The 20699-nt window shown below is 38.6% G+C and overlaps 1 protein-coding gene across 7 annotated transcripts in view; it reads right to left on the bottom strand.

Annotated features, from left to right (window-relative positions):
- The window catches only part of KATNIP (katanin interacting protein), a 64870-nt gene that overhangs the window by 19365 nt on the left and 24806 nt on the right, over nt 1–20699 (bottom strand). For 6 of the 7 annotated variants that reach the window (XM_069809834.1, XM_069809829.1, XM_009928577.2 and 3 more), the window contains 5 exons: nt 14286–15150; nt 9009–9743; nt 8226–8434; nt 4334–4397; nt 534–711 (listed from right to left, as the gene is read on the bottom strand). In XM_069809834.1, coding sequence (XP_069665935.1) covers nt 534–711; nt 4334–4397; nt 8226–8434; nt 9009–9743; nt 14286–15150 — 2051 coding nt within the window. The remainder of the gene's footprint in view (nt 1–533; nt 712–4333; nt 4398–8225; nt 8435–9008; nt 9744–14285; nt 15151–20699) is intronic. The other variant, XM_069809835.1, reaches the window with a different exon arrangement.

Here is a 20699-nt window from a genome sequence, read left to right as displayed (position 1 = left end):
TGTCAATTAATAAAACTTCACTGGAATTACAAAAAAAAAGCTGCAGAATTGCAAAAAGAATGGCACCTATTTGTGTAATTCCCTAATACATCCTCACCCTTTGCTAACTTGAAAATTGTCCTTGAAATTATCTTGAAATCCTGCATAAATATGACTGCATATGCATAGACAGATGCTACAGAACATCCACATTTCTGCCTGGAAAGTCCTTAGCAGAGATACCAACCAGGCATGTTACCATCTCCTAACTCAAACACCATCCTTTGGAAACATCTCATTCATGTTTCTACAACAAGCTGTTCCTGGGTAGTTTGTGAAATCCAAGAATGAGCAGTGATGGTATGAAAATCATGTTCACATTAACATGTGTTAACATAATAAAAGTTTATATAATTCTGTCACTTTATAAAGTCTGATGTAAAATGCATCTAAAATTGATAAACTCCAAAACTGTTTGTGGAAACAACAGGCACAAAGGGAAAAAAAGAGCCCTGCAGAAAATGCTTGGACAATTCAACTCTTCCACTACTTACTTTTCTAATGTTCTGGAATCTCCTGTATACTCTGGAAGATCATTTAAGTCTTGGGGTGAAGCAGAAATCTGTTCTGTACTTATTTTTAATGCATGACCATTCTTTCCTATCACTTCAAGTCCTGTCAGTCCAAGGTAATGAGAGTCTCCCCAGGTCATGGTAAAATTCAGTTGCAGACCTATATAAAAGAATATACATATAACATATACATATACATACTTACTGGTTTGAAGTAAGGAGCCAATATCAGCATGCATGCAAGCCCCACCAATTAGCAGGATGTGTAATTTGTTTAGATTAAATAACTTTATATGCTGTATTTGGATACTTCCTGGTCTGCATGCCTACCTCCATGTAATAGCATAGTATCTTCTGTAAATCTGTGTTAGTCCCCTTTAGTAGGCTACCAACATCTTGTTCGCTTGTAACTATACAACTCCTGATCAAGCATGTTATCAAGTGTCTCATTACTTAGATTGTAGACTGACAGTAATTCAAAGATACATTTAAGCAGTTACATGACAGATTTTGTGATTAAGCAGACACAGAGAAGACCTATTAGTCTAAAGTCTAGCTATCATCTTTTGCGAGCGAAATGACTATATAGATTCATATAAATCCAGTCTCTCATAAATCCATAAATTGTTAGAGAACACCAACTCATAGTTAAACCAAAAACCAAATTTGGTTTACTAATGTGTTTAGGTTACTATCTTCATGTCAGAACTGGACACACGGAAGTGTTTTAATGGGACAGCATTAGTGAAAAGCAGCAATGTTCATTAGCCTGCATCTCCAGAAAATAAATAGGAAAGAAAAATTGGGCAGACAAAAGATTGTATGTGTATCTTCAGATCCACCTGCTTCATGCCTTACTGAAAAAATATAAAGAGCATATACAGATATAACAAGTAATATTCCAATTTGATCAGGTTCCATAAAAATCTATCACTGTAAATTAAAAATATCTTTCATTTCACACGTTACAGAAGCCCAGAAATAATCAGGTTGGATAATGTCTAAAGAAGCACCAGTAGTCATGACGCCCTGTAAAACAAACAAGCATTAAACCTAGTAAGCTATCCAGCCCAATTACCTCTAAATAGCCATAGCAATTTACACGAGACTAAATCTTGATATACACATAAATTCACTTGGGTGTAAGATCTCATTAGTATTTGCAAGGACACTAAGAAATAAATAGTTCTATTAGCTGACAAGTTTGGAGCTATGGCTGTATTGATATTAGATGCTATTCCCAAGGCCATTGCTAAGACTAAACTTGCTTAGGATACAAGCATGCAAGAGTTCTCAGGCAAAACCAGAGTATAGTTCCAAACAAAATGGAAAAGATAGGGTAAAGCAGCTATCCACACAAGGTTTAGTATTCACATCACCATGCCAATGCCTTCACAGAATCTCAGAATGATGCAGGGTGGAAGGGACTTCTGGAGGTCTCTAGTCTGACTCCAAACTCAGAGCATGTCCATTGGATTAGATCTCTCAGGAGTTTATCCAGTGAAAGTTTGAATGTCCCCAGGGCTGGCAGATTTCAAAACCTCTCTGAACCCCTGTTCCAGTGTTTGATTGCCCTCAGGGTGAAAAAGATTTCCTAATACCCAGTTGGAAATTCTTGTCTTCTACCTTGTTGTTTCTGCTGCCTCTCAACCCAATCCTATGTCCATGCCTGAGAACAGCCTGGATCTGTCCTTTCTATGCCCTCCCAATAGCTATCAACAGCAAGATTTCACCTTCTCTTCTCCAGGATGAACAAACCAACCCAGCGCTCTCATGCTTTTCTCACATGTCAGGTACTCCAGCTTCCTGACCACCTTGGTGACCCTCCTCCCCTGGACTCACACCAGTATGTCAATTTTCTTCTTGTCCTAGAGAGCTCCATACTTAACACAGTACTCCAAATACAGCCTCACAAGTGTCAAATACAGGGAAAGAATCCCTTTCCTTGCCCAGGTGGCTGCACTCTTATTTTTGCATCCCAGGAGGCAGCTGGCCGCTTTTACTGAGAGGCCACACTGCTGACCCTTGTTCAGCTTGTGGTCTTACAAGGACTTCAGGCCCTTCAGTGCAAAGCCACTTTCTCAGATAGGTGGCCCCCAGAGCCTCTTCTGTGGCATGGGTTATTACACCCCACACACAGGTCTTTGCATCTGCCCTGAACTTCATGAGGTTACATTAGGTAACATGCTGAGATTACCATGTCTTCAGCCTGTTGAGGTCCCTCTGAAAAACAGCCTTGCCCTCCAGCATATTAACCACTGCCCTCTGTTTGGTATCATCCACAACCTTGCCAAGATTGCACTTTATCCCATCATCCAAGTTCTTTAAAAAAAAGACATTAATCAGTGCAGACTATAGTAGTATTGATCCCTGAGGGTCATCTCTAGTAACTAGCCACTAGCTGGACTTTGTACCAGTGATCATCACACTTTGAGGCGCTATTTCTCCTTGACATCATAACTGGTAGCAGGATGAAAGAGATGAAAACTACCTACAACAGGCCAAGGATACAAATCCTCGGTGAGTCCATACACAATTTATTACCAGGAGTCCCAGATGAAAAAGGCAGTACTGATCCTAAGTTTTGCACAATTCCCAGTAATTTCTCGGAACGAGAAGAAGCAAGAGGACTCTCACTCCAGGTCTAAGAGACCACCCCACAGAATAAGGAGAACAAGGAACAATATACACAGGCAGGACGGGTATACAAAAATCATTGGCAAAAATGAGGTTGTAGCTTCTAGTTGGTTTATTTACTTTTGTGCAAGGTCATTTACAAAGATAGTCCCTTGTAGCAATTAATGGCATTTTTTTCAGTGTAAGAGACTAAATTGGAGTTTCTTTTGTGTTTCATAAGACATGGAAAGCCTCCCTTAAATACAGCTAGCTTTCTCCACCTCTTTTCCTGCAAGAACTCATGGAAATCAGGACCTCTTTGTCTGGCAGAGACAAGTTAGTCCAATCAGCTGATTAACAATATCTTGTCAGTGTGAGACACTGCATCTGCTGAGCTCTGAATCACACCCTCACTATCTTTTTTGCCCATTTTGAGAAACTGGAGGAGGGAAAGGCATCTTAAGTTCACACATATGAATTTATCATAGACATGTTCATAGATAGAAGTTCACACATCCAGATATAGTTCATAGGTCATAGATCACAGATCATAGGTATAGTTCACAGATGTGTGGCTGACTAAGCTACAGCATTGTGTATATTTTCAGAGAGCACATCACAGGTTGCTAAAGACTTTATGCCAGGCCCAAGAACCCAATTTCTTTTGTGCTGGTCAAAGGACCAGGAACTGATATTGAAACTTCTGGGTCATCCAGAAGCTCTATGGACAATAATTTAAAGGCCCATAGAGAGTTGGTTTTGTACACGATAAAGAAATCAGGTACTTTAAGTATGGATATAACATTCTGGTCTAGCTTTACTGTAGGGTTTCTATTGTCAATCCGATCTGAGAAATTCAGTCAATCTACATAAATACATAGGATTGGGAGAGAATTACTGGGTAAGGGACACAGCTATTACAAATCCCATTCAGGGACTAGGCAAATGGCTAGTGTTATTACTCTGAGATTAAAAGCCAACTGTTACGATATAATGTTCTAAATGCCATAGTAAACAAAGCTTCTGCCTTAAATATTCTATTACTCTTCTTCATTCTAGACCTGACATCTGTCACAAAGTTCTGTACAGCTCTGACAAACCAGATCCTCCTTGATGACATGTTAGGGGGGAGGGTGGTTAAGCAAGAAGTAAATGTAAGAACTTACATTTTCCAGTAAATATTCCTGATTCCTTAGGTATGCATTCAGAGAGAGGGTCTGGCTCTTGAACCTAAGAAGTAAACCAACAGGTGCAATGAACATGTATATCATATATACATTACAGACATTGTTTATAAAGGGGGGGGGGGGGGAGGATTTTTTGTCTGTTTCTTTGGGTTTGTTTTTGTTTTTTTCTTACATCCAGCCTTTTGTATATTAATCTCCCCTTTGCCTCACCACCCAGGCTGTCCTGCAAATAATGGAAAACATGCCCCAAAATGTAGAAGATCATATGGATCCTTAGAAAGTCAAGACTCTTAGGGTTTGGGGTTTTTTTGTTAGTGCATATAGGAGTATTAAATGGGAGACTCCCTAATGTGGGCTACCTATTCTCAAAGAGGCTGAAATTCTTAAGTGACTCTTATTTACCTGCAGACTGCCAAAAGATAATATGCTGTATTTGCTACATGTTGCAAATACGCTGCAGAGACAAGAAATCGGGAAGGAAGTTAAGACCTCAGAGAGTGCCACCACAATTTCTTCTCAAGAATCAAGGAGCAGAACAAGCAAGAAAAATTGTCCAAAAGCTTGCATTTGTTCTTTGACAATACTAATTAATAATAACCTATGCTATTCAGCATGGCACACCAGAAAGTGAATAAACAGATGACAAAATTTCCTCATTATACTGGGGCAATTAGGGTAGTAAAGACAAAGGACAACTGCAAAGGGTTGCAGTTAGACTTCATTTCATTGAGTGAGCATGATAAAATGGCTAATTATGTTCACTGTAGGTAAATGTAAAAATGCTACCCATGAGGAAAACAATCCTAACTTTACATATACAGTATTGGGCTCCAAACAAAATAATAGCAGATTAGAAGGAAATCTTGGCATTATTATAAGTAGTTCTACAAAAAAGTCAGCTCAATCCTCATTAGTAATGCCTCAAAAAGCCAAATAGGAAATTAGAAGTCCAGACTCCATCTCTATAGTTTTATTCATCATTAGAAGTAGACTTCCTGTCATCCAGAATACATCAAATGGACCTACATTGTGCCTAAAAAAAATAAAAGACTCGTCAACACTTTTCTCCTATGGCTATATTAGATCTGTGCAGTATAACCACTGACATCCTGATCTTATATGTGTATGTTCCCAGACTGCAATGAAGTCATGTAATAGCACATGTCCTTGTGGTAACTAAGTAGGTGAAACTGAACAAGAACTGGACACTGAAAAAAACACACTCAGATAACCTACAGAAGGTGGAAAAACCCCCTCCTATTGGGGGTACACTGTCTTTGATGCGTGATGCCTTTTCCTCAGAACAACTTTAAAATACCAGCCTGGGAATTAAAATTTGCAACTCTACTGAATATCAAAAACCAAGGATACAATAAAGCTACTGGGTTTACAGAATGCAGAATAATGCCCTCCCTTGCAGGCCATAAACTGTCTCTGCCAAGCCACCTTATCACCTCTTTTCTCCCTTGTCCTCCTTTCTTGGCTACTCAGATCCCTTCATTCCAATGGTGCCCACTAACTTTTCTTTCAGATATGGTCTAATTTTCTACTATTTCAACTACTTCTGCTTGTGAACATTGTCCTGTGTTGTTAGATCCTTATGGCTAGAACAAAATACCACCATAGTACAGGAGTTATTGGAAAAGCAATAAATAGTAGAAAGTGTTACCATGCTCCTACACTTGACCATACTGTATAGCACTTTCCATACGAGGAATAACTAAAGTAGGACTAACCATTCTGGAAAAGAGAGATTTAGAAGAGATTGTAACAGACGGGCATAAATCTCGAGTGTCTTGAAGAAGGGATTGGGGAATAATTGTTTAGTTTCTTCCAACACAAAAACCAGGGGACATTAAATGAACCTAGAGACAAACACAAAGAGGTTCTTTGTGCTATGCCAGTCAAGGGAAACTTAACACAGAGCATTTTAATTTGTAAAAGTGCATGTGGTTTAAAAAAGCTAGTAGATGAATTAACGCAATAAAAATCCACGGCAGGATACTAAACACAGAGGTTAAGTCAAAAAGTCCTTGTGAGACAAATTTCTAAGGACTGGATGAGTGTTTCAGAGAAACAGCACTGCATGTTTGCTCTATTCTTACATTCTCCATAGGCATCCACTACTGGCCACAGAGTTGGGTCAAGTGCACTAGTTACAGGTCTCACCTGCTATAAAAGTTGACATGTTAAGGATTACTGAATTCATGGCAAGACAGATGACCATGGATAATATTGACAAGAAAGAAAGACACTTCAGTAAGAGCTTTTGAAAAGCTCTGTAGTCAGTGCAGTAAAACACTCTTTCATCCACTGAACATGCTACAGGATAAAAGGGTGAATGATCAACAGGTAGAGACTGTTCAAACTCAATAGCAGTCTGAATGACAACGTTATGCTAGGGAAGACAAATCATCTAGTAGATCTGTATCATTCTGACAGGATAGCATAAGCATCCATCTATAAAATCTTGGTGGTACCAGCGAATACAGAATGACAGGGAGACCAATAGCTCAGTCACAATAGCTTTTGTTATTCCATTGCTGAGACAGCATGTTTCAGAGTTGGAAAAGGAGTATGAAGAGCATCACAGATGAACAGCAAAATAAAAGGCAGAGGCTCTGAGTAAGGACCAGTCAGTCCAGGTCTAGGCTTCTGCAATGGAAGCGGTCCTGGTGAATGCTCACAATAAACAAGTGATCAAGAAAAGAAAGGTGAACTTCAATTTGTGTTCATGAGATCCTGCACTGCATAAGGTGTCTGAACAGTTTAAGATACTGCAAGCAAAGATGGGACCAAAATTACTGTTGCCAGTGTTAACTAGCACTGGAGAAGTCAGAGTCACTGACTCATGATCTTAACAGTGAGACTAAATTCCAATGTCACGACATTTCCCTTTGTCTTATAAGCCGCCAGGAAAAGAGGGCAAGACAGAACAGGAAGGCTTGACAACAGCACAAGACTCATTAGGAACCATGTATCACTGGGAGCACTTTAGCTGAACCAGCTGGAATTTGGATTGATTCAGCTTTGGATCTCCTCACAGCCTTACAAGTAAGAGTGTGTCCTCTAGAAAAAGATAACCTCATTGAAGCAACAGTAGGTGCTCATGAAGATTCTAAGAAGGTAGATTTGATGGAAATCAGGTCAAAGACTGCCCCACACCATCTTAAGCAGAAAATCTTGAAGGATCTTTGCTCAGACACTGGACTGTTGGGCTGGAATGGTATGAGACAAGACTCCAGTGCTTGAAAATATGGCCTTCCTCCAAGTAGTTAAATATCTACTGTATGGAATAGTAAAGGGCCGTTTTTATGCCGCAAAATGCACACAGACCTGTGGAGATGCTAGTCAAAAAAGGAAAGAGGAAAAAATAAGGGGAAGATTGAGAGGTGGAGATCCTTCTCATGTGAGATACTTAATTTGTGGAGGAAGAAACAAGCAAGAGTATACTCTGTGTAGAAAACATGGAAAAATCTTTGGTTTGGAGTGATAGGGAGTACAGTTACTCATTACATGAATAACTGTATGGTAAAAATCACTGACAGTGGCATAAACATTCAGGAGTACCTAAATCAAAATGAACTCCCTCTGATCTCTGTCCAAGTAAGTAAAAAAAAAAAAAATACAATCCAGTGTAGTCTTCCTTACAGTGTTCTTAATTAATCAGGGAAACTAAAATTTGGAGGACCTTCTGGCCTTAAAAAAATTGCATAAATTATTGAGCTGGTGAAAAAAAAAATCTTCAAAATAGATAGCAGTATTAGTTCTTCTGCAGAGCTTTACTCTATCATGGAAATCAGTGTCTACTACTTCTGTGTCATGTTTCATGAAGACATTTATAGAGAGTTCTGAACATAGGGGCCCCTACCTGTTGATGCTCTGTTCTTAACCCTGCTTGTGTAAAAGGTCTTTCATCTCCCTCCCTATCAGCAGTTGTTGGCCTCTTTAGCTCTTCTTCATATCTCAAGGAGCTGGCATTTTCCATTTCTCCATCATATGTCTCATCATAGCAGTATACAGCTTCAAGAATATCATCATCGGTAGTGAACAATATAGTATCCCCAAAGTGCTCTGGAGCTGAAGGCAACATACAGAATTAAATGGAGAAACCATACAAAAGAATATGCAGAGTGATAAAAACTATTTTCAGTCCTTCTTTATATTTAATTTGCAGTAGTGTTTAAAGATGATATATGGTAAATTGATACAGACCACTGATACAACTAGTATGTTCATTCTCAAACTTACACTGCACAGCAGAAAAACCTAGAGAAGTCAGTCAAATTTCAAATACACATAAAAGAAAATGGGAAAGAAGCTTGTCCATCACCTTTTCCAAAAGACTGTATCTGTGAAAACAAGTAAAAATCTGCAACTTTTAAATGTCTAGTGACTATCTGATGTTATTGAAATATGGTCTTGTTGCTAAGACATCATTAAGAATAGAGATTAGCTCTGTATGCTGCTAAAATTCACAGTATCATTGAAAAATGCATGGGTGGGTTTTGCATTGCGTTTTGAAATTAAAAGGACTAAATACTATACAAAGTGCCAGCTTGCTTTGAAGTGGAAAGTGATTACAAACAAGCTAAATGTATTTGTTTGTATTGTACTGCTGTTTCCACAAAGAAAATAAGAAATGATAGCATACCTCCAGATAAGGTTCCTGAAGCTTTCGCAATTTCTCCTTTAAAGATGCATTGTTCATCTAACAGCATTATAATGTCTTTCACACCTCTGAAAGAGTGTATGCGAGATTTATTATAATTCCAAATCCTAATCATAGCTACTTGACAGGAATTCACAAAGTCAATAAAGATGAAGTGAGGTTTTCCAGGGGTAAATGGTGCTAGCCAGAGATGCATATCATCCTGCGTCCGATTTACCCCATCAATTAGGTTGGTTATTATTCTGGGATCATTGCCATAAGCTGGTAAAATATTTATATCAGGTGGTTCAGCTGTTATTTTTGAAATCTGAACAGGCTCTCCTTTAGAACTGAAAACTTCAATTCCATTAAGACCAACATAATGTCTGTCTCCCCATGTTGTTTGAATGTCTATCACTAAGTGCTGCCCATAAGGTAAAACAGGAATTTTAAAATCATTTCCATCATATGCCTCCACAGAATTTTCTTCTTCTTGCCTTTTTGGTAGTGTTTGTAGTCCTTCTTTTCTCATTTGCTGATATTCTCCAGGCCGGTTGATTTTCTGTTGATGGAGAAACTCATCAAAGATATCCCCTTGAAAATCCATGTTAGAGATTCGGCCACGATGGGAATAATTAAACTTTACCAAGGAGTTCCAGGACTCCTGCAGAGTGTGTTCTTGTTCATTGTGCCACTTTGCTCTAGAGGTTGCTATGTCCCTGACAGAAAAGTCTTCATCTGAAAACAACATTACATAGGTGTTTAATGTATAAACAGGACCGGAAGCAAACTACTACAACACTGACTTTCCAGAATTATGCTGGTCATATTTGTGTTCCCTGTTACAGTAGCACTTTTGTATTGCCTCCCTATTATGAAGGCTACATGTCCCAATTTCCCTTCCCCATTTACACATAATGAAAACAATCACTTTTAACTATTGAAGAGCAGAGCACATGCCAAGATACAAAGCGCAACTAAGTTTGAGACCACGAATTCTTGACTCAACACTTACAGAAATTGGGATTTTGCCCAGTGATACTTTTTGTGTGGCTGCCACAATAGTTTAAATCATCTGTCTACATTTCTGCAGAAAATCTTTCATACAGTTGGAAATGGCTGAACTGGTTAAGTTTCTAAAGCATTACAGAGAAAAGCTAGGGCTTTCTGTCAAAATCAGTCACGTGAATATAAACAAAAGTGGTCAGAAAAGAAGTAGGTTCAGTATACAAGGAGGATGAGGTCAATGTTGCATTCCACGCAGGTAACATCCAAATATTTTTCTCACTTTTCAGCAAGTGTGAGATGTAGAAGGGGGATAATGACAAAGTATCTAATGGGAACGCAGTGGGGACTACAAATTAGAGGGGCCCAGTGGGAGCAAAGCATGCTCTCCTTGTGACTGCACTGGAGAGCTGCTGAGCTGCTTAATTTCCATGTCAGAACAATTAAGAGCAGATAATACCAAAGATTTTCAATAAAGCTGTCACTTATGTATTTTCTTCAAATAAATGAAGAAAAGCAAGTGGAGTACTAAACAATTACAGGCCCATGGGCTATATTTTACTTCTGTACAATGTCCTTGAGCGGCTACTAAAACAAATGGTTATCAAGAATAAATGCCAATTGCCGTAAAATGCAAAATAATATTTTCCCAAAAGACTGCTCAAGACTAACTTTTAACTTTGGTTTTGGAAACACTGGGAAAGAGGCAATGTTCCTAATCTATCTATGGCCAATAATCATCTACACTGGGGACAAGAGAGACAAAAATAAGAATTTCAAAGCAGATGGGAAACTACCTGAAAGAGGGCTGTCTTCCAGAATGAAAGGCTGGAGACCAACCTGGCCATTCCTCTTTACCCCGCAAGGGAAATACAGATAGGAAGTGAAGGTACGTATTTCAGAGAACATCAGTCATTTGCAAGTCACTTTCTTGTTCAAACCTTTGTCCATATGGATACTCAAGGGGTGAGTGATCCCAAACAGTACTTCTCAGAGCCTCACAATTTACCTGAAGAAGATACTGTATATATATTTACCATTTTAAAATGTCAAAGCTTGAAAATTTCAGAATGAGCACGTACAGAAGAGTATTTGAGATTCATTGGCTTTCCTTGTTTTGGAGGGTTTTCCTTTTTTTTTTTTTTTAATGTTAAGTACTTCAAGCAGTACAGAGATTACAACTCTGAAGCACTTCTACAGCAGTTCAATAAAAGTGATTTTCAATGGGAGGTTAACGGTTTTGTTAGCTACGTTAAGGAGTGACAACAGGAGAAGTGGAGCTCTAAAAGGAAAGCAGAGAATAGCCCAAAAGCAGAGGTCAATGGCTGAAGGCTTGCAGGGCTTGACACTTTTTTTAGAATCTAAAATGTATTATTTTTATTGGAACCATGTGAACAATAAACTCTGCATGTAGATAAAGAGTATCCCACTTGCAGATGTTACAGACACTCTGCATGCCTGACAGGATTGTATGATGGATGTTATCCAGAGTCCAGAAATAATGACACCTCAAACGTGCATCTCCCCTGTGGGTTTCAGAGGGGTGCCTTGAATCACCAAGTCCCTCGTCCTGCATCTGATGGCAACACACACCATACAATTCCTCTCAAAACTTTAGTAAACTACATTTTGCAGCAACACTAGCTTGAAAAAAAACCTTTCTTCTCCCTCTGTTGTGTTAATCTCATTTTTACTCCCTGCAGTTATAAATAGCAATCATATTTCCATGCTGCAATCACACGCTTCATTTCCCAAATCATTCTAAAAGCTCTCTCCTGTATCTGTTCCACTTTGTAATCAGCTTTCCTGAAAATGGATGATCAGAACTGCCGTTTTCCAACTGACGTCTCATGAGTGCCTGTGTTGAGATATTAACATTTCCCTAACTAACAGAAATGCTTGTGCTGATACATCCTCTGAGTGCATTGCTATAATCACGCCTGCGTCACACTAGCATTTCATGGTCAATCTGTTATCAACTACTCAACCAAGATCCTTCTCTTCCTCGGTCATTTGCAATTGATGATTACTCAGCTTACAACTTAATTTTTTGTTATTAATCCCCAAATGACCCTGCAAGCAGTACTATTGAATTGCATTCCATTGCTAATACTCCAGTCCTCAAGTTCATCTTTCTGTGCAGTTCTTCAATCTTCTTAACTCATAATACCCCAAATTATATGTTATTTGCAAATTTTACCAGTATACTTCCATCATTTCCTTTGCACATTAAACCAGTTATCAAAGAAAAATTGTTTTTATAGCAACATTAACTGGAGCCAAGTATGCATGTACGTGCTATTTCAAATTTCTGTTGTTCTCATTATTCTTCATTTAGTGACCAAAGGCATGCTGTGACATTGCATATGAGCTTGTGCAGCCTCCCCTTTGTCACATACTGCTATTGGGAAACTGCAGCTCCCCAGGCCCCATGCCAATTAAAATTCACCACTCTTAGGGAAACACTTAAAACTGTTTCCCTGTTGTTAATGCTCACTCAGTCCCACTTTGAAGATGGCTTTGTCCTGCACAGTACAGTACAGAGAGAACAAAAGCTGTTAGATGGCATGCAATTTTCCCAGGGACAAACACATATTAGGAGTTTTAAGCACCAGATGACAAAACCTGCTCTGAGCAAAATTAGAGGACATTATAATTAGAATCATGATAACCCTCATCTCATAGTTTACATTAAAACTCCTGAATTGTTACCATTTTTACACCTGACCAGAAATTACTAAGGTGGGATTTATTTACAGTTTCCATAATGTTCACAAGTTTTGAATCTAACAGAGATACTGTAAAATGTGTGAAACAGCAAACGGGCTGCAGTGAGTGGGTAGGTGAAAGGAAGATGGCAGTTGTTTCAACCACTTCCATACTTTTTTCTTCTTTGAGGTATAATTTCAGATATACTTATAAAGTTGCTGTTTTCTCCACAGAGGGGCAGAGAACAAAAAATTCAGACATTCTAAGTTTAGAAAGAACCATTTTCCTCACCTTTGTCTGAAAAATTCATGCAGTAACTGCTGTAAAATTTGAACTGGTATTTCTGCGTTTAGGCACATTTCCTGTCCCTTATGACCACAACTTTAATGTAAACACCCAAATATAATATACAGCAAGCTACACTTTCACGTAAATTGTTCTGATTCTAAATCACTCCCAAAATTTCAGTTTGTATTTTTGTAACCTCTTCTTCCAATTCTCCGGGCCTTGTTGTCCTTGTTCTGCCAGACACTCTTCATTTGAGACAAGTTATTGAATGCTTAAGAATTACAGAATGCCAAAGAAGGAGTATGAAGGGTCCAAAATAAGGAGTCAGAGTAACACATGGCTAGAAACTGAAAAGGGGACATTAAAGATATACTCTGAGCAATGGAAATCCAAAAAAGTTGGCTAAAAGCAAGACAAAGTAGATCTTGTGGGTAAGAAATTCTATTATTGTGTTATTTACAGTTGTTAAGCACAAAAATACTACCCCACACCCAGAAAATTTCTTAGCCATAGATTGCTGGAGGTTGGGAGAGAGCAGGAGCTTCAGAACTTGCCCAGTTCTCGTACTCCTCCCTGAGGACACACTGCTGGCTACTGCCAGAGGCAGAATACAACTACACGAATCTAGATCCTCCAGCTCCAACAGGATCCAGGTGAACTAAAAAAAGGTTTGGAGAAGGATGACAAGGATAATAAAAAACATGGAGCAGGTAACAGCTAAATTTACTACAAAACTCTTCATAAATAAGCAGAGATGTCTGAAAGAAAGATGTTTGAAAGAGGTATGCAACTTCATGAATGGAGAAGGGAAAATAAGGAGAGTTTTCCATTTGCTATGAATAAACATATTCAGCATATATTCTCACTGAGAAAGACACAAACTTACTACACAGATAAACTGTAAATTTACTCACTACCTTGAAGTCACACTCTTCTTTATCTTTTTGTAAATTGTCTGCAGGACTGTCAATTTTTAGAATATAATTTACTGAAATTTAGTCTTCAATCTTCTCCAAATAAATTTAAAAACACTAATTCAGAATGTAAATTTTTCAGAAAAAGAGCATTTCACATCAGGTGTAGGATAAGGAGAGAGACTCTGAGCATTGTCATAGTATGAATGAGAAAAACTGAATACTGCAAGTAGCAAAACTAAAATCCCCCTGTCTATACTACCAGGAATCTCAAGAGGTCCCTCCCCACCTAAATGATTCTGTGCTTCTGCAAAATGGAGAACCTGTCAGCACTTACACTAAGGTTGCTATTGTGAGCATTTACCTTTGAGAGCGGAATCATCTTCTCCAAGATTTACAGTGTTTAATGCCACCTTTTTTACACATCTGACACTTCTCCTTCCACTTGTAGGGTACTGCAGGCTGCAACAATTTTTGTTAGAAAGTTGCTCCGAAATGTCCAAGCCCACATCACCATCCTTTCTGGTTAGCATTTGTGACCTCTCATCTCCATTTGCATTTCTACTACTTCTCTGACATTTGACATCCTCATTAGTCAGATCTGAAAAGTTTTTCATGATTCCATCTGACTGTGTTTGAAATCTCAAGCCTAAACAATGTTCTGTAGCAAGCCAGGGAGGCTTCTGCTTACTGTAAGTGACTTGATTATTCTCTGTTACTTGGGAAGATGACTGTAACCAAGAAGGAATTGCACCTGTAGAATCAGACAATTTTCTTCCTGTTAGCTTTTCCATTTGCTCACTCAAAGAAAGTTCATCATCACATTGAACATGCTCCATAACTGCCTGTACTGTTACATTATCTTTGGCATCTTTTATACAAAATTGAGATGGTACTACTTTTAGATCATCCTCCAACTCAGACAAATTTTTCTTCGTAAAGCTGACTGAGTTCATCCTATGCTCAAGAAGATTTTCTTCTGGCAGAGAAGTATTGTTTGACTGTAAGCATTTAAAATGTAGGTCTGCTTTCTTCTCTGTGACTGCAGGTGCATCTACTGTTTTTGTTTCATTTGAAGAATATGCAGAGATATCTTGCTTGTGATCTGTAAGGTCAATTGTAGTGCTATAGTCAGTGAGGAGATCTCCAGAGGCTCTCTCTAATTCGCCATCAAATACAAGGTTCTCATTAACATATAACTTCACCTTCTTTGCTCCAACATCAAGGTCCTAGAAAAATGAAAGTATGAAGATTTCAGTTAAGCTATTCAAGCATTAGGTATCACTGTCCTGGAACTCTGACATCTGAACACTTAATCAATAAGCAGATGAAAACGATTAAAACCCTGTATCAGTAACATGCTTTCGACTACTTGTCGTGGTTTAACCCCAGCCAGCAACTAAGCACCACACAGCCACTCGCTCACTCCTCCCCAGTGGGATGGGGGAGAGAATCAGAAGGGTAAAAGTGAGGTAAAGCAAAAGCCGCACACGCAAGCAAAGCAGAACAAGGAATTCATTCCCCACTTCCCACGGGCAGGCAGGTGTTCAGCCATCTCCAGGAAAGCCGGGCTCCATCACACCTAACAGTTACTTGGGAAGACAAATGCCGTCACTCCAAACGTCCCTCCCCCTTCCTTCTTCTTCCCCCATCTTTAGATGCTGAGCATGACGTGCTATGGTCTGGAATATCCCTTGGGTCAGTTGGGGTCAGCTGTCCTGGCTGTGTCCCCTCCCAACTTGTTGTGCCCCCCCAGCCTCCTCGCTCGTGGGGTGGTGTCGACGCAAAGTCACGGACACTGCACACAATCAATATGATTAAAGCAGATGCCAATATATAAACCAAGCTATTTGGGCAATAAAAGTATTTTAGTTCCTGCTCATGCGTAAGCCATCTGTTGATTGGTTAACATGTGCTGTCCACGTGCCTAAAACAATAATTTGATAGGATAAGGCCTTCTGATCATGCCAATGGTTCCCCCCGCCTGTAAATTGTCTTGTGTCCTGCTTTCAGTCACATAGGCCCAACTTTGTTCAGCATTTTGTGCTTATTTCATCAAACTTTTGTAGCAACAGTTAGCCTTGTTCTACTTTTCGTGCTTGCTTCATCAAATTTGTAGCAACAGTTAATCTTCGCCACGTCCTTGAGGCCTGCTGCCTGCAGAGGCCTCTGGCTCATGGAATAATCAGTTCCATTGTGCCTGGACTGTTCACTATATGTCCATTGTTTTCTAAATATCCCACAGGGTGGGGTGAGAAGCAGAAAAGGCCTCGACTCTGTGTGAGCCCTGCTCAGTAGTAACTAAAACATCCCTGTGTTATCAATGCTGTTTTCAGCACAAATCCAAACAACAGCCCCCTACCAGCTACTATGAAGAAAATTAACTCTATCCCAGCCAAAACCAGCACACTACTTCTTAATCAAAAGCTCAAACAACTGAAAAATACTGTGGAATATTTAAGATTTTATTTAAAAGTGCTAAAAACCTTGCTAGGCACTACTATGAACCACTTTGGCTGACAAGGCTTAAACATTTAGAAAAGCTTGAGCAAAGAAGCCTAGATTGAGTATAATTATATTTGATCAAGATATAAATTCCAGAGGCACGTTTTGCTTCAGCATCTTTACGATTCACCACTTTCACGACATGTTCCACAGCAAACCACCACCCTGATCAAAGCCACTAGAGTTATAAAGAGTTATAGAAATACAGGGCTGGAAAAGACATAAAAAAAAATATCACCTGGTCCATCTCTTTCCACTGAAGAAAGTAAAATAACCTATACCATTGTGAAGAAATCTGTTTTTAACAGTTTTCAAATAATCTGCCTTGATAGCCTATTTCAACACTTAACTAGCCTTTTAAATAGAAGGCCTTTATGCCAGACACAACTCTGCCACTCACAACCTTATTTCTGTGTTCTCCTTTTCTGTGGCACCCACTAAAACCTGATTTTTTCATTCCATTGAAGTTGGAACTAGTGTTTTTTCTATTCTCTTTATCATTTCCATTTAACCTTTTCTCCCTCTTGACAAAAATACTGGTATCTTCAAAGAAAACACAGAAGATGAGACAAAATCCATCTCTTTTCTGCCCTCTGAATTTCAGTAACATGTCCATCACATGGAGTCTTTAAAGACTCTCTTTTCTTTCCTTATTTTCATGGAAACTGAGAAGCTTTTCATGAAAGTAAGAAGTTTCAGTTTCATCCCTCTTGCTCATCTCCTGGATGTCAGTTCTCCTTGAATACTGATTTAAATTTTCATCCGCTCCCAGCCTCAACCAGTTACTCCTTTCACCTTCAAGTACAAGTATCACCAGTTCTTCACTCCTGCATGCACTCTTTACAGCTTACAAGTCTTTATAACTTCCATTCTACTGCTTTTCAAATAATAACATGTATGAGGCAAAAAATGTAATATGGACTTACACAGGAGGAAAAACAGAAGATGCAGGCATAACAAGAAAGCTACAGTTGAGCAGGGGGAGTACGTGTAGGAATGCAAGACACATTCCTGAAACATTCCTGATAGAAAATGATAACCTTCACTAACTTCTCAGAGAACAGCTGTAAACCCAGTTTAATTGGCCATTATGTCATGGCTGCCTGTGTTACTCCTAGAGTATCATAAAGTGCTATATGTCTGTACTGATGCATTTGGCAATAAAACATGATATTTTTTCCCCTTGAACAAGGACACTGCTAAATTAATCTAATTGGGGATCAAAACACTTTAATAATTATATATATTAAAAACTAACTACATGGCTTTGCCTGAAATTATGATGGAGAAGAGAAAGACTATCAGGATGCTCCAGTAGTGTTATTTTTTTAATCTCTGTATGTCTGGACTGTTAATGTCCTCCTTTAATGCTAGAGATATTGGATAGTCACAGCTGAACTTGGGATACCTGCAACATTTCTATAGAATATCCTGGCCTCTACTGCTGTTAGTTCTGTACTTTGACCTGGGAACAGATATAAACTGCATGGAACCACAGAAACATACACATGTATATTTTGAAAAGTGTTTGTCAATTTCATCTTTTTAAACTAAAATCAGCAACCTCTTAAGAACAAGATGTTTTGAAATGAATCCCACTCCACCCACCAGTACTGGAGGAGGACAGGTAGACAGAGAAAACATTACAAAATGAGATGGTGGATCCCTGAATGAGGGACAGTCAAGCACAGAAAAGGGCCAGTCACTTCAAAATTACTATTCCAGTCAGCGGGAAATGACCTCCCATTCTCTTGCACCAAAATTCTAAGCAAACTGAGGCTCAGAGGGGAAAAATATGAACAGATCTCGGGGACTCCAAGAACAAACATATGCAGGCACATGACTAAGAACTGCTCTTTTTCATTCCCTCCCACCCCTCTTCTGAGCCTCCAGTTGCTTAGTGATCAGATGTGGTGGGAAAGATTGACAGAATGGTTAGCTTCCCTAGCACCACTGCTTAACTCTCCTTGAGCATGAGGAGGTTGGAGAAATCCCTTCCTCCTGAGTAATTCCATCAAGAAGTCACCCTGTAAACAAACAAAACTTCATCCAAGGCAGGTTTTTTTCTTCCCAGAAGAGTAATTAGAATGACACAATGTCTCAGGACAAGCAAGTAGGTATGATCAACGTCAGAGGAAAAAAAATGAAAGATTTTGTGAAAATAGTTCTACAGTTTCTCTTGACGTTCCTTCCAGCTTGCACTTTCAGCCCTCAGAGTGCCTCCTGGGCTAGTGCCTTCCAATGACGCAACAAGGATGGCATTTCTGGCCATTTCAGTGATATTTGTGCACAAAGGACAAAGCTTAAAACCAGAGGCACTTTTCTGCAAATTATACCTGGACAGAGGACTTGAAGTTGCCTCTGCCTGACGTCTCACAGAAGTGTGAAAAAGAAAGAACAATAGAAAAGAAGTAAAGAACTAGAAGATAAAAGTTCTTCTATAAACCTAACTCTGCTGGAACAAAGCTGCTGGATCCTTACAGGCAATGCACCCTAGTAGTAGTCCAGCACTGAAAAAAATCTCCAACTCAAGAGAATGGACATGAATGTACACACAGGAGAAACATGCATATAGGCAATCGCTTGAAGAAGAAAATGATCCAGTTGGAGAGCAACTAAGACATTCATGCTTTTAAGTATTAATTCCATTCACAGATTTGTGAAGACATACAACAGATATTATATTGGATCTTATGAAAAGAGTTTTAATAGCATCAAGTAACGATGCAGTTTCAAGGCTGTAGTAAGTATTTATGAAATGTCTGGATATTTCAAACTTGAAAAGAACTGGCTGCCCTTACTTACACTTGATCTCTTCTTGCAGACTAAAAATGACCTCCTTTTTCGCAGGCCTCATCTGAAGTAAATAAAGGCAAGAGGAAGCATTCTCTGGGACCTTCCTTGTAATTCAGTGAACCAAGGAAACTATGACAATGATGTAATCTGACTTTTACAGCTTCCTTCAGACATATTTTTTCTACTTCCAGACTCAAGTTCTAAAACTCAAATATACAACAGTACTAGCCTGAGTTAATTTTTTCCCTATTTTTTTTTTAAGAAGTACTTGGGCACCTCTCACATGGTTTCAGGGGAAAGAAGGAGGTTAGAATGATTACCAAAAACCCCCACAGGAGTCTGGCTCTGGATTTACATTAGCAGGAAGAAAATTGTTAGCTAATTATATTTTGGGGTTTTATACTTCTCAGACAAAACTTCCACATGACAAATTACAGAATTAGGCAGAACTGCTTTGTATTATTCTTTCATCTTAAGAATAATAAGACATTTCTTTAGTCAGTGTAGACTTCTACACTGCCACCAAAATCCATGGGATTATACTCCCAATGGATTTTACAGCTTGCCTCATAGCGGTTTATTATAAAACAGTGCCTTGAAACACGGAAATACATTTATGTGTATTTCCTGCATTATATTCAATAGGTTTGGTAACAAATCATACTATTACCTCCAAAAAACAGCAGTCCCTTTTGCACTCTCTAATGATGATGGAACATTCCGTAGCCCACATTTTAATAGAAAAAGCTATTAAAATTCCAGAAAATAAATATAAATCATGTTACAGTAAATTTGTTTAAGCTGTACCTTCCATGGCCACTTCCATATGTATGAATTACCACGTGTGCTTATATAAGAACATGGATGAGAGCAAAACCACAGGGATAAAGCCTCTTATTTATAATCCAGGACAGCAAATCCTCTTTGATCCAGTACCTGGGATTTTTTTCTTAACATTGCAGTGTACAAACAAGAATAATTTTCACGGTGACATTCAAACACACAAACAAGAGACCATCTGCCATGAGATGTCTCTCTTGTAATACTAGATTGCTTGTTTTATTATGAACACACAGTTAGTATACTTTTTAACTAAAGTGACAAAACTGAGATCGAGCAACAGTCAACCTGTTTATACTTATATACATGAGAAAACACATATTTTAAAACATATTTATTTATATTGTGATAAAACAACTGAAAGTCCTGAATATTAAGATGCACTTACCTTTGTATCTTTATTTCTCACTACACTAAAGGATTAAGTGACAGAATATGCAAGCCTTTTATTAGGTCTTTAGAGACCTTTAATAGCTTTGAAAGAAAATGCATTAACACTTAAATTTATACCACTTACAATTAAGACAAAAGCAAATTTCACAGTAGACATGGACCCTTCCTAGCTCCCTATTTTATTAGAGAAAATGCTATCTACTTTTATTTCATACTTTCGGAAAGAAGATCAAACTGAGTTTCC

Source organism: Haliaeetus albicilla, chromosome 22 (genome assembly GCF_947461875.1).
Source record: "Haliaeetus albicilla chromosome 22, bHalAlb1.1, whole genome shotgun sequence".
Classification (NCBI taxonomy): domain Eukaryota; kingdom Metazoa; phylum Chordata; class Aves; order Accipitriformes; family Accipitridae; genus Haliaeetus; species Haliaeetus albicilla.
The sequence above is the reverse complement of the archived record's forward strand: the minus strand, read 5'-3'. Positions and strand labels throughout refer to the sequence as shown.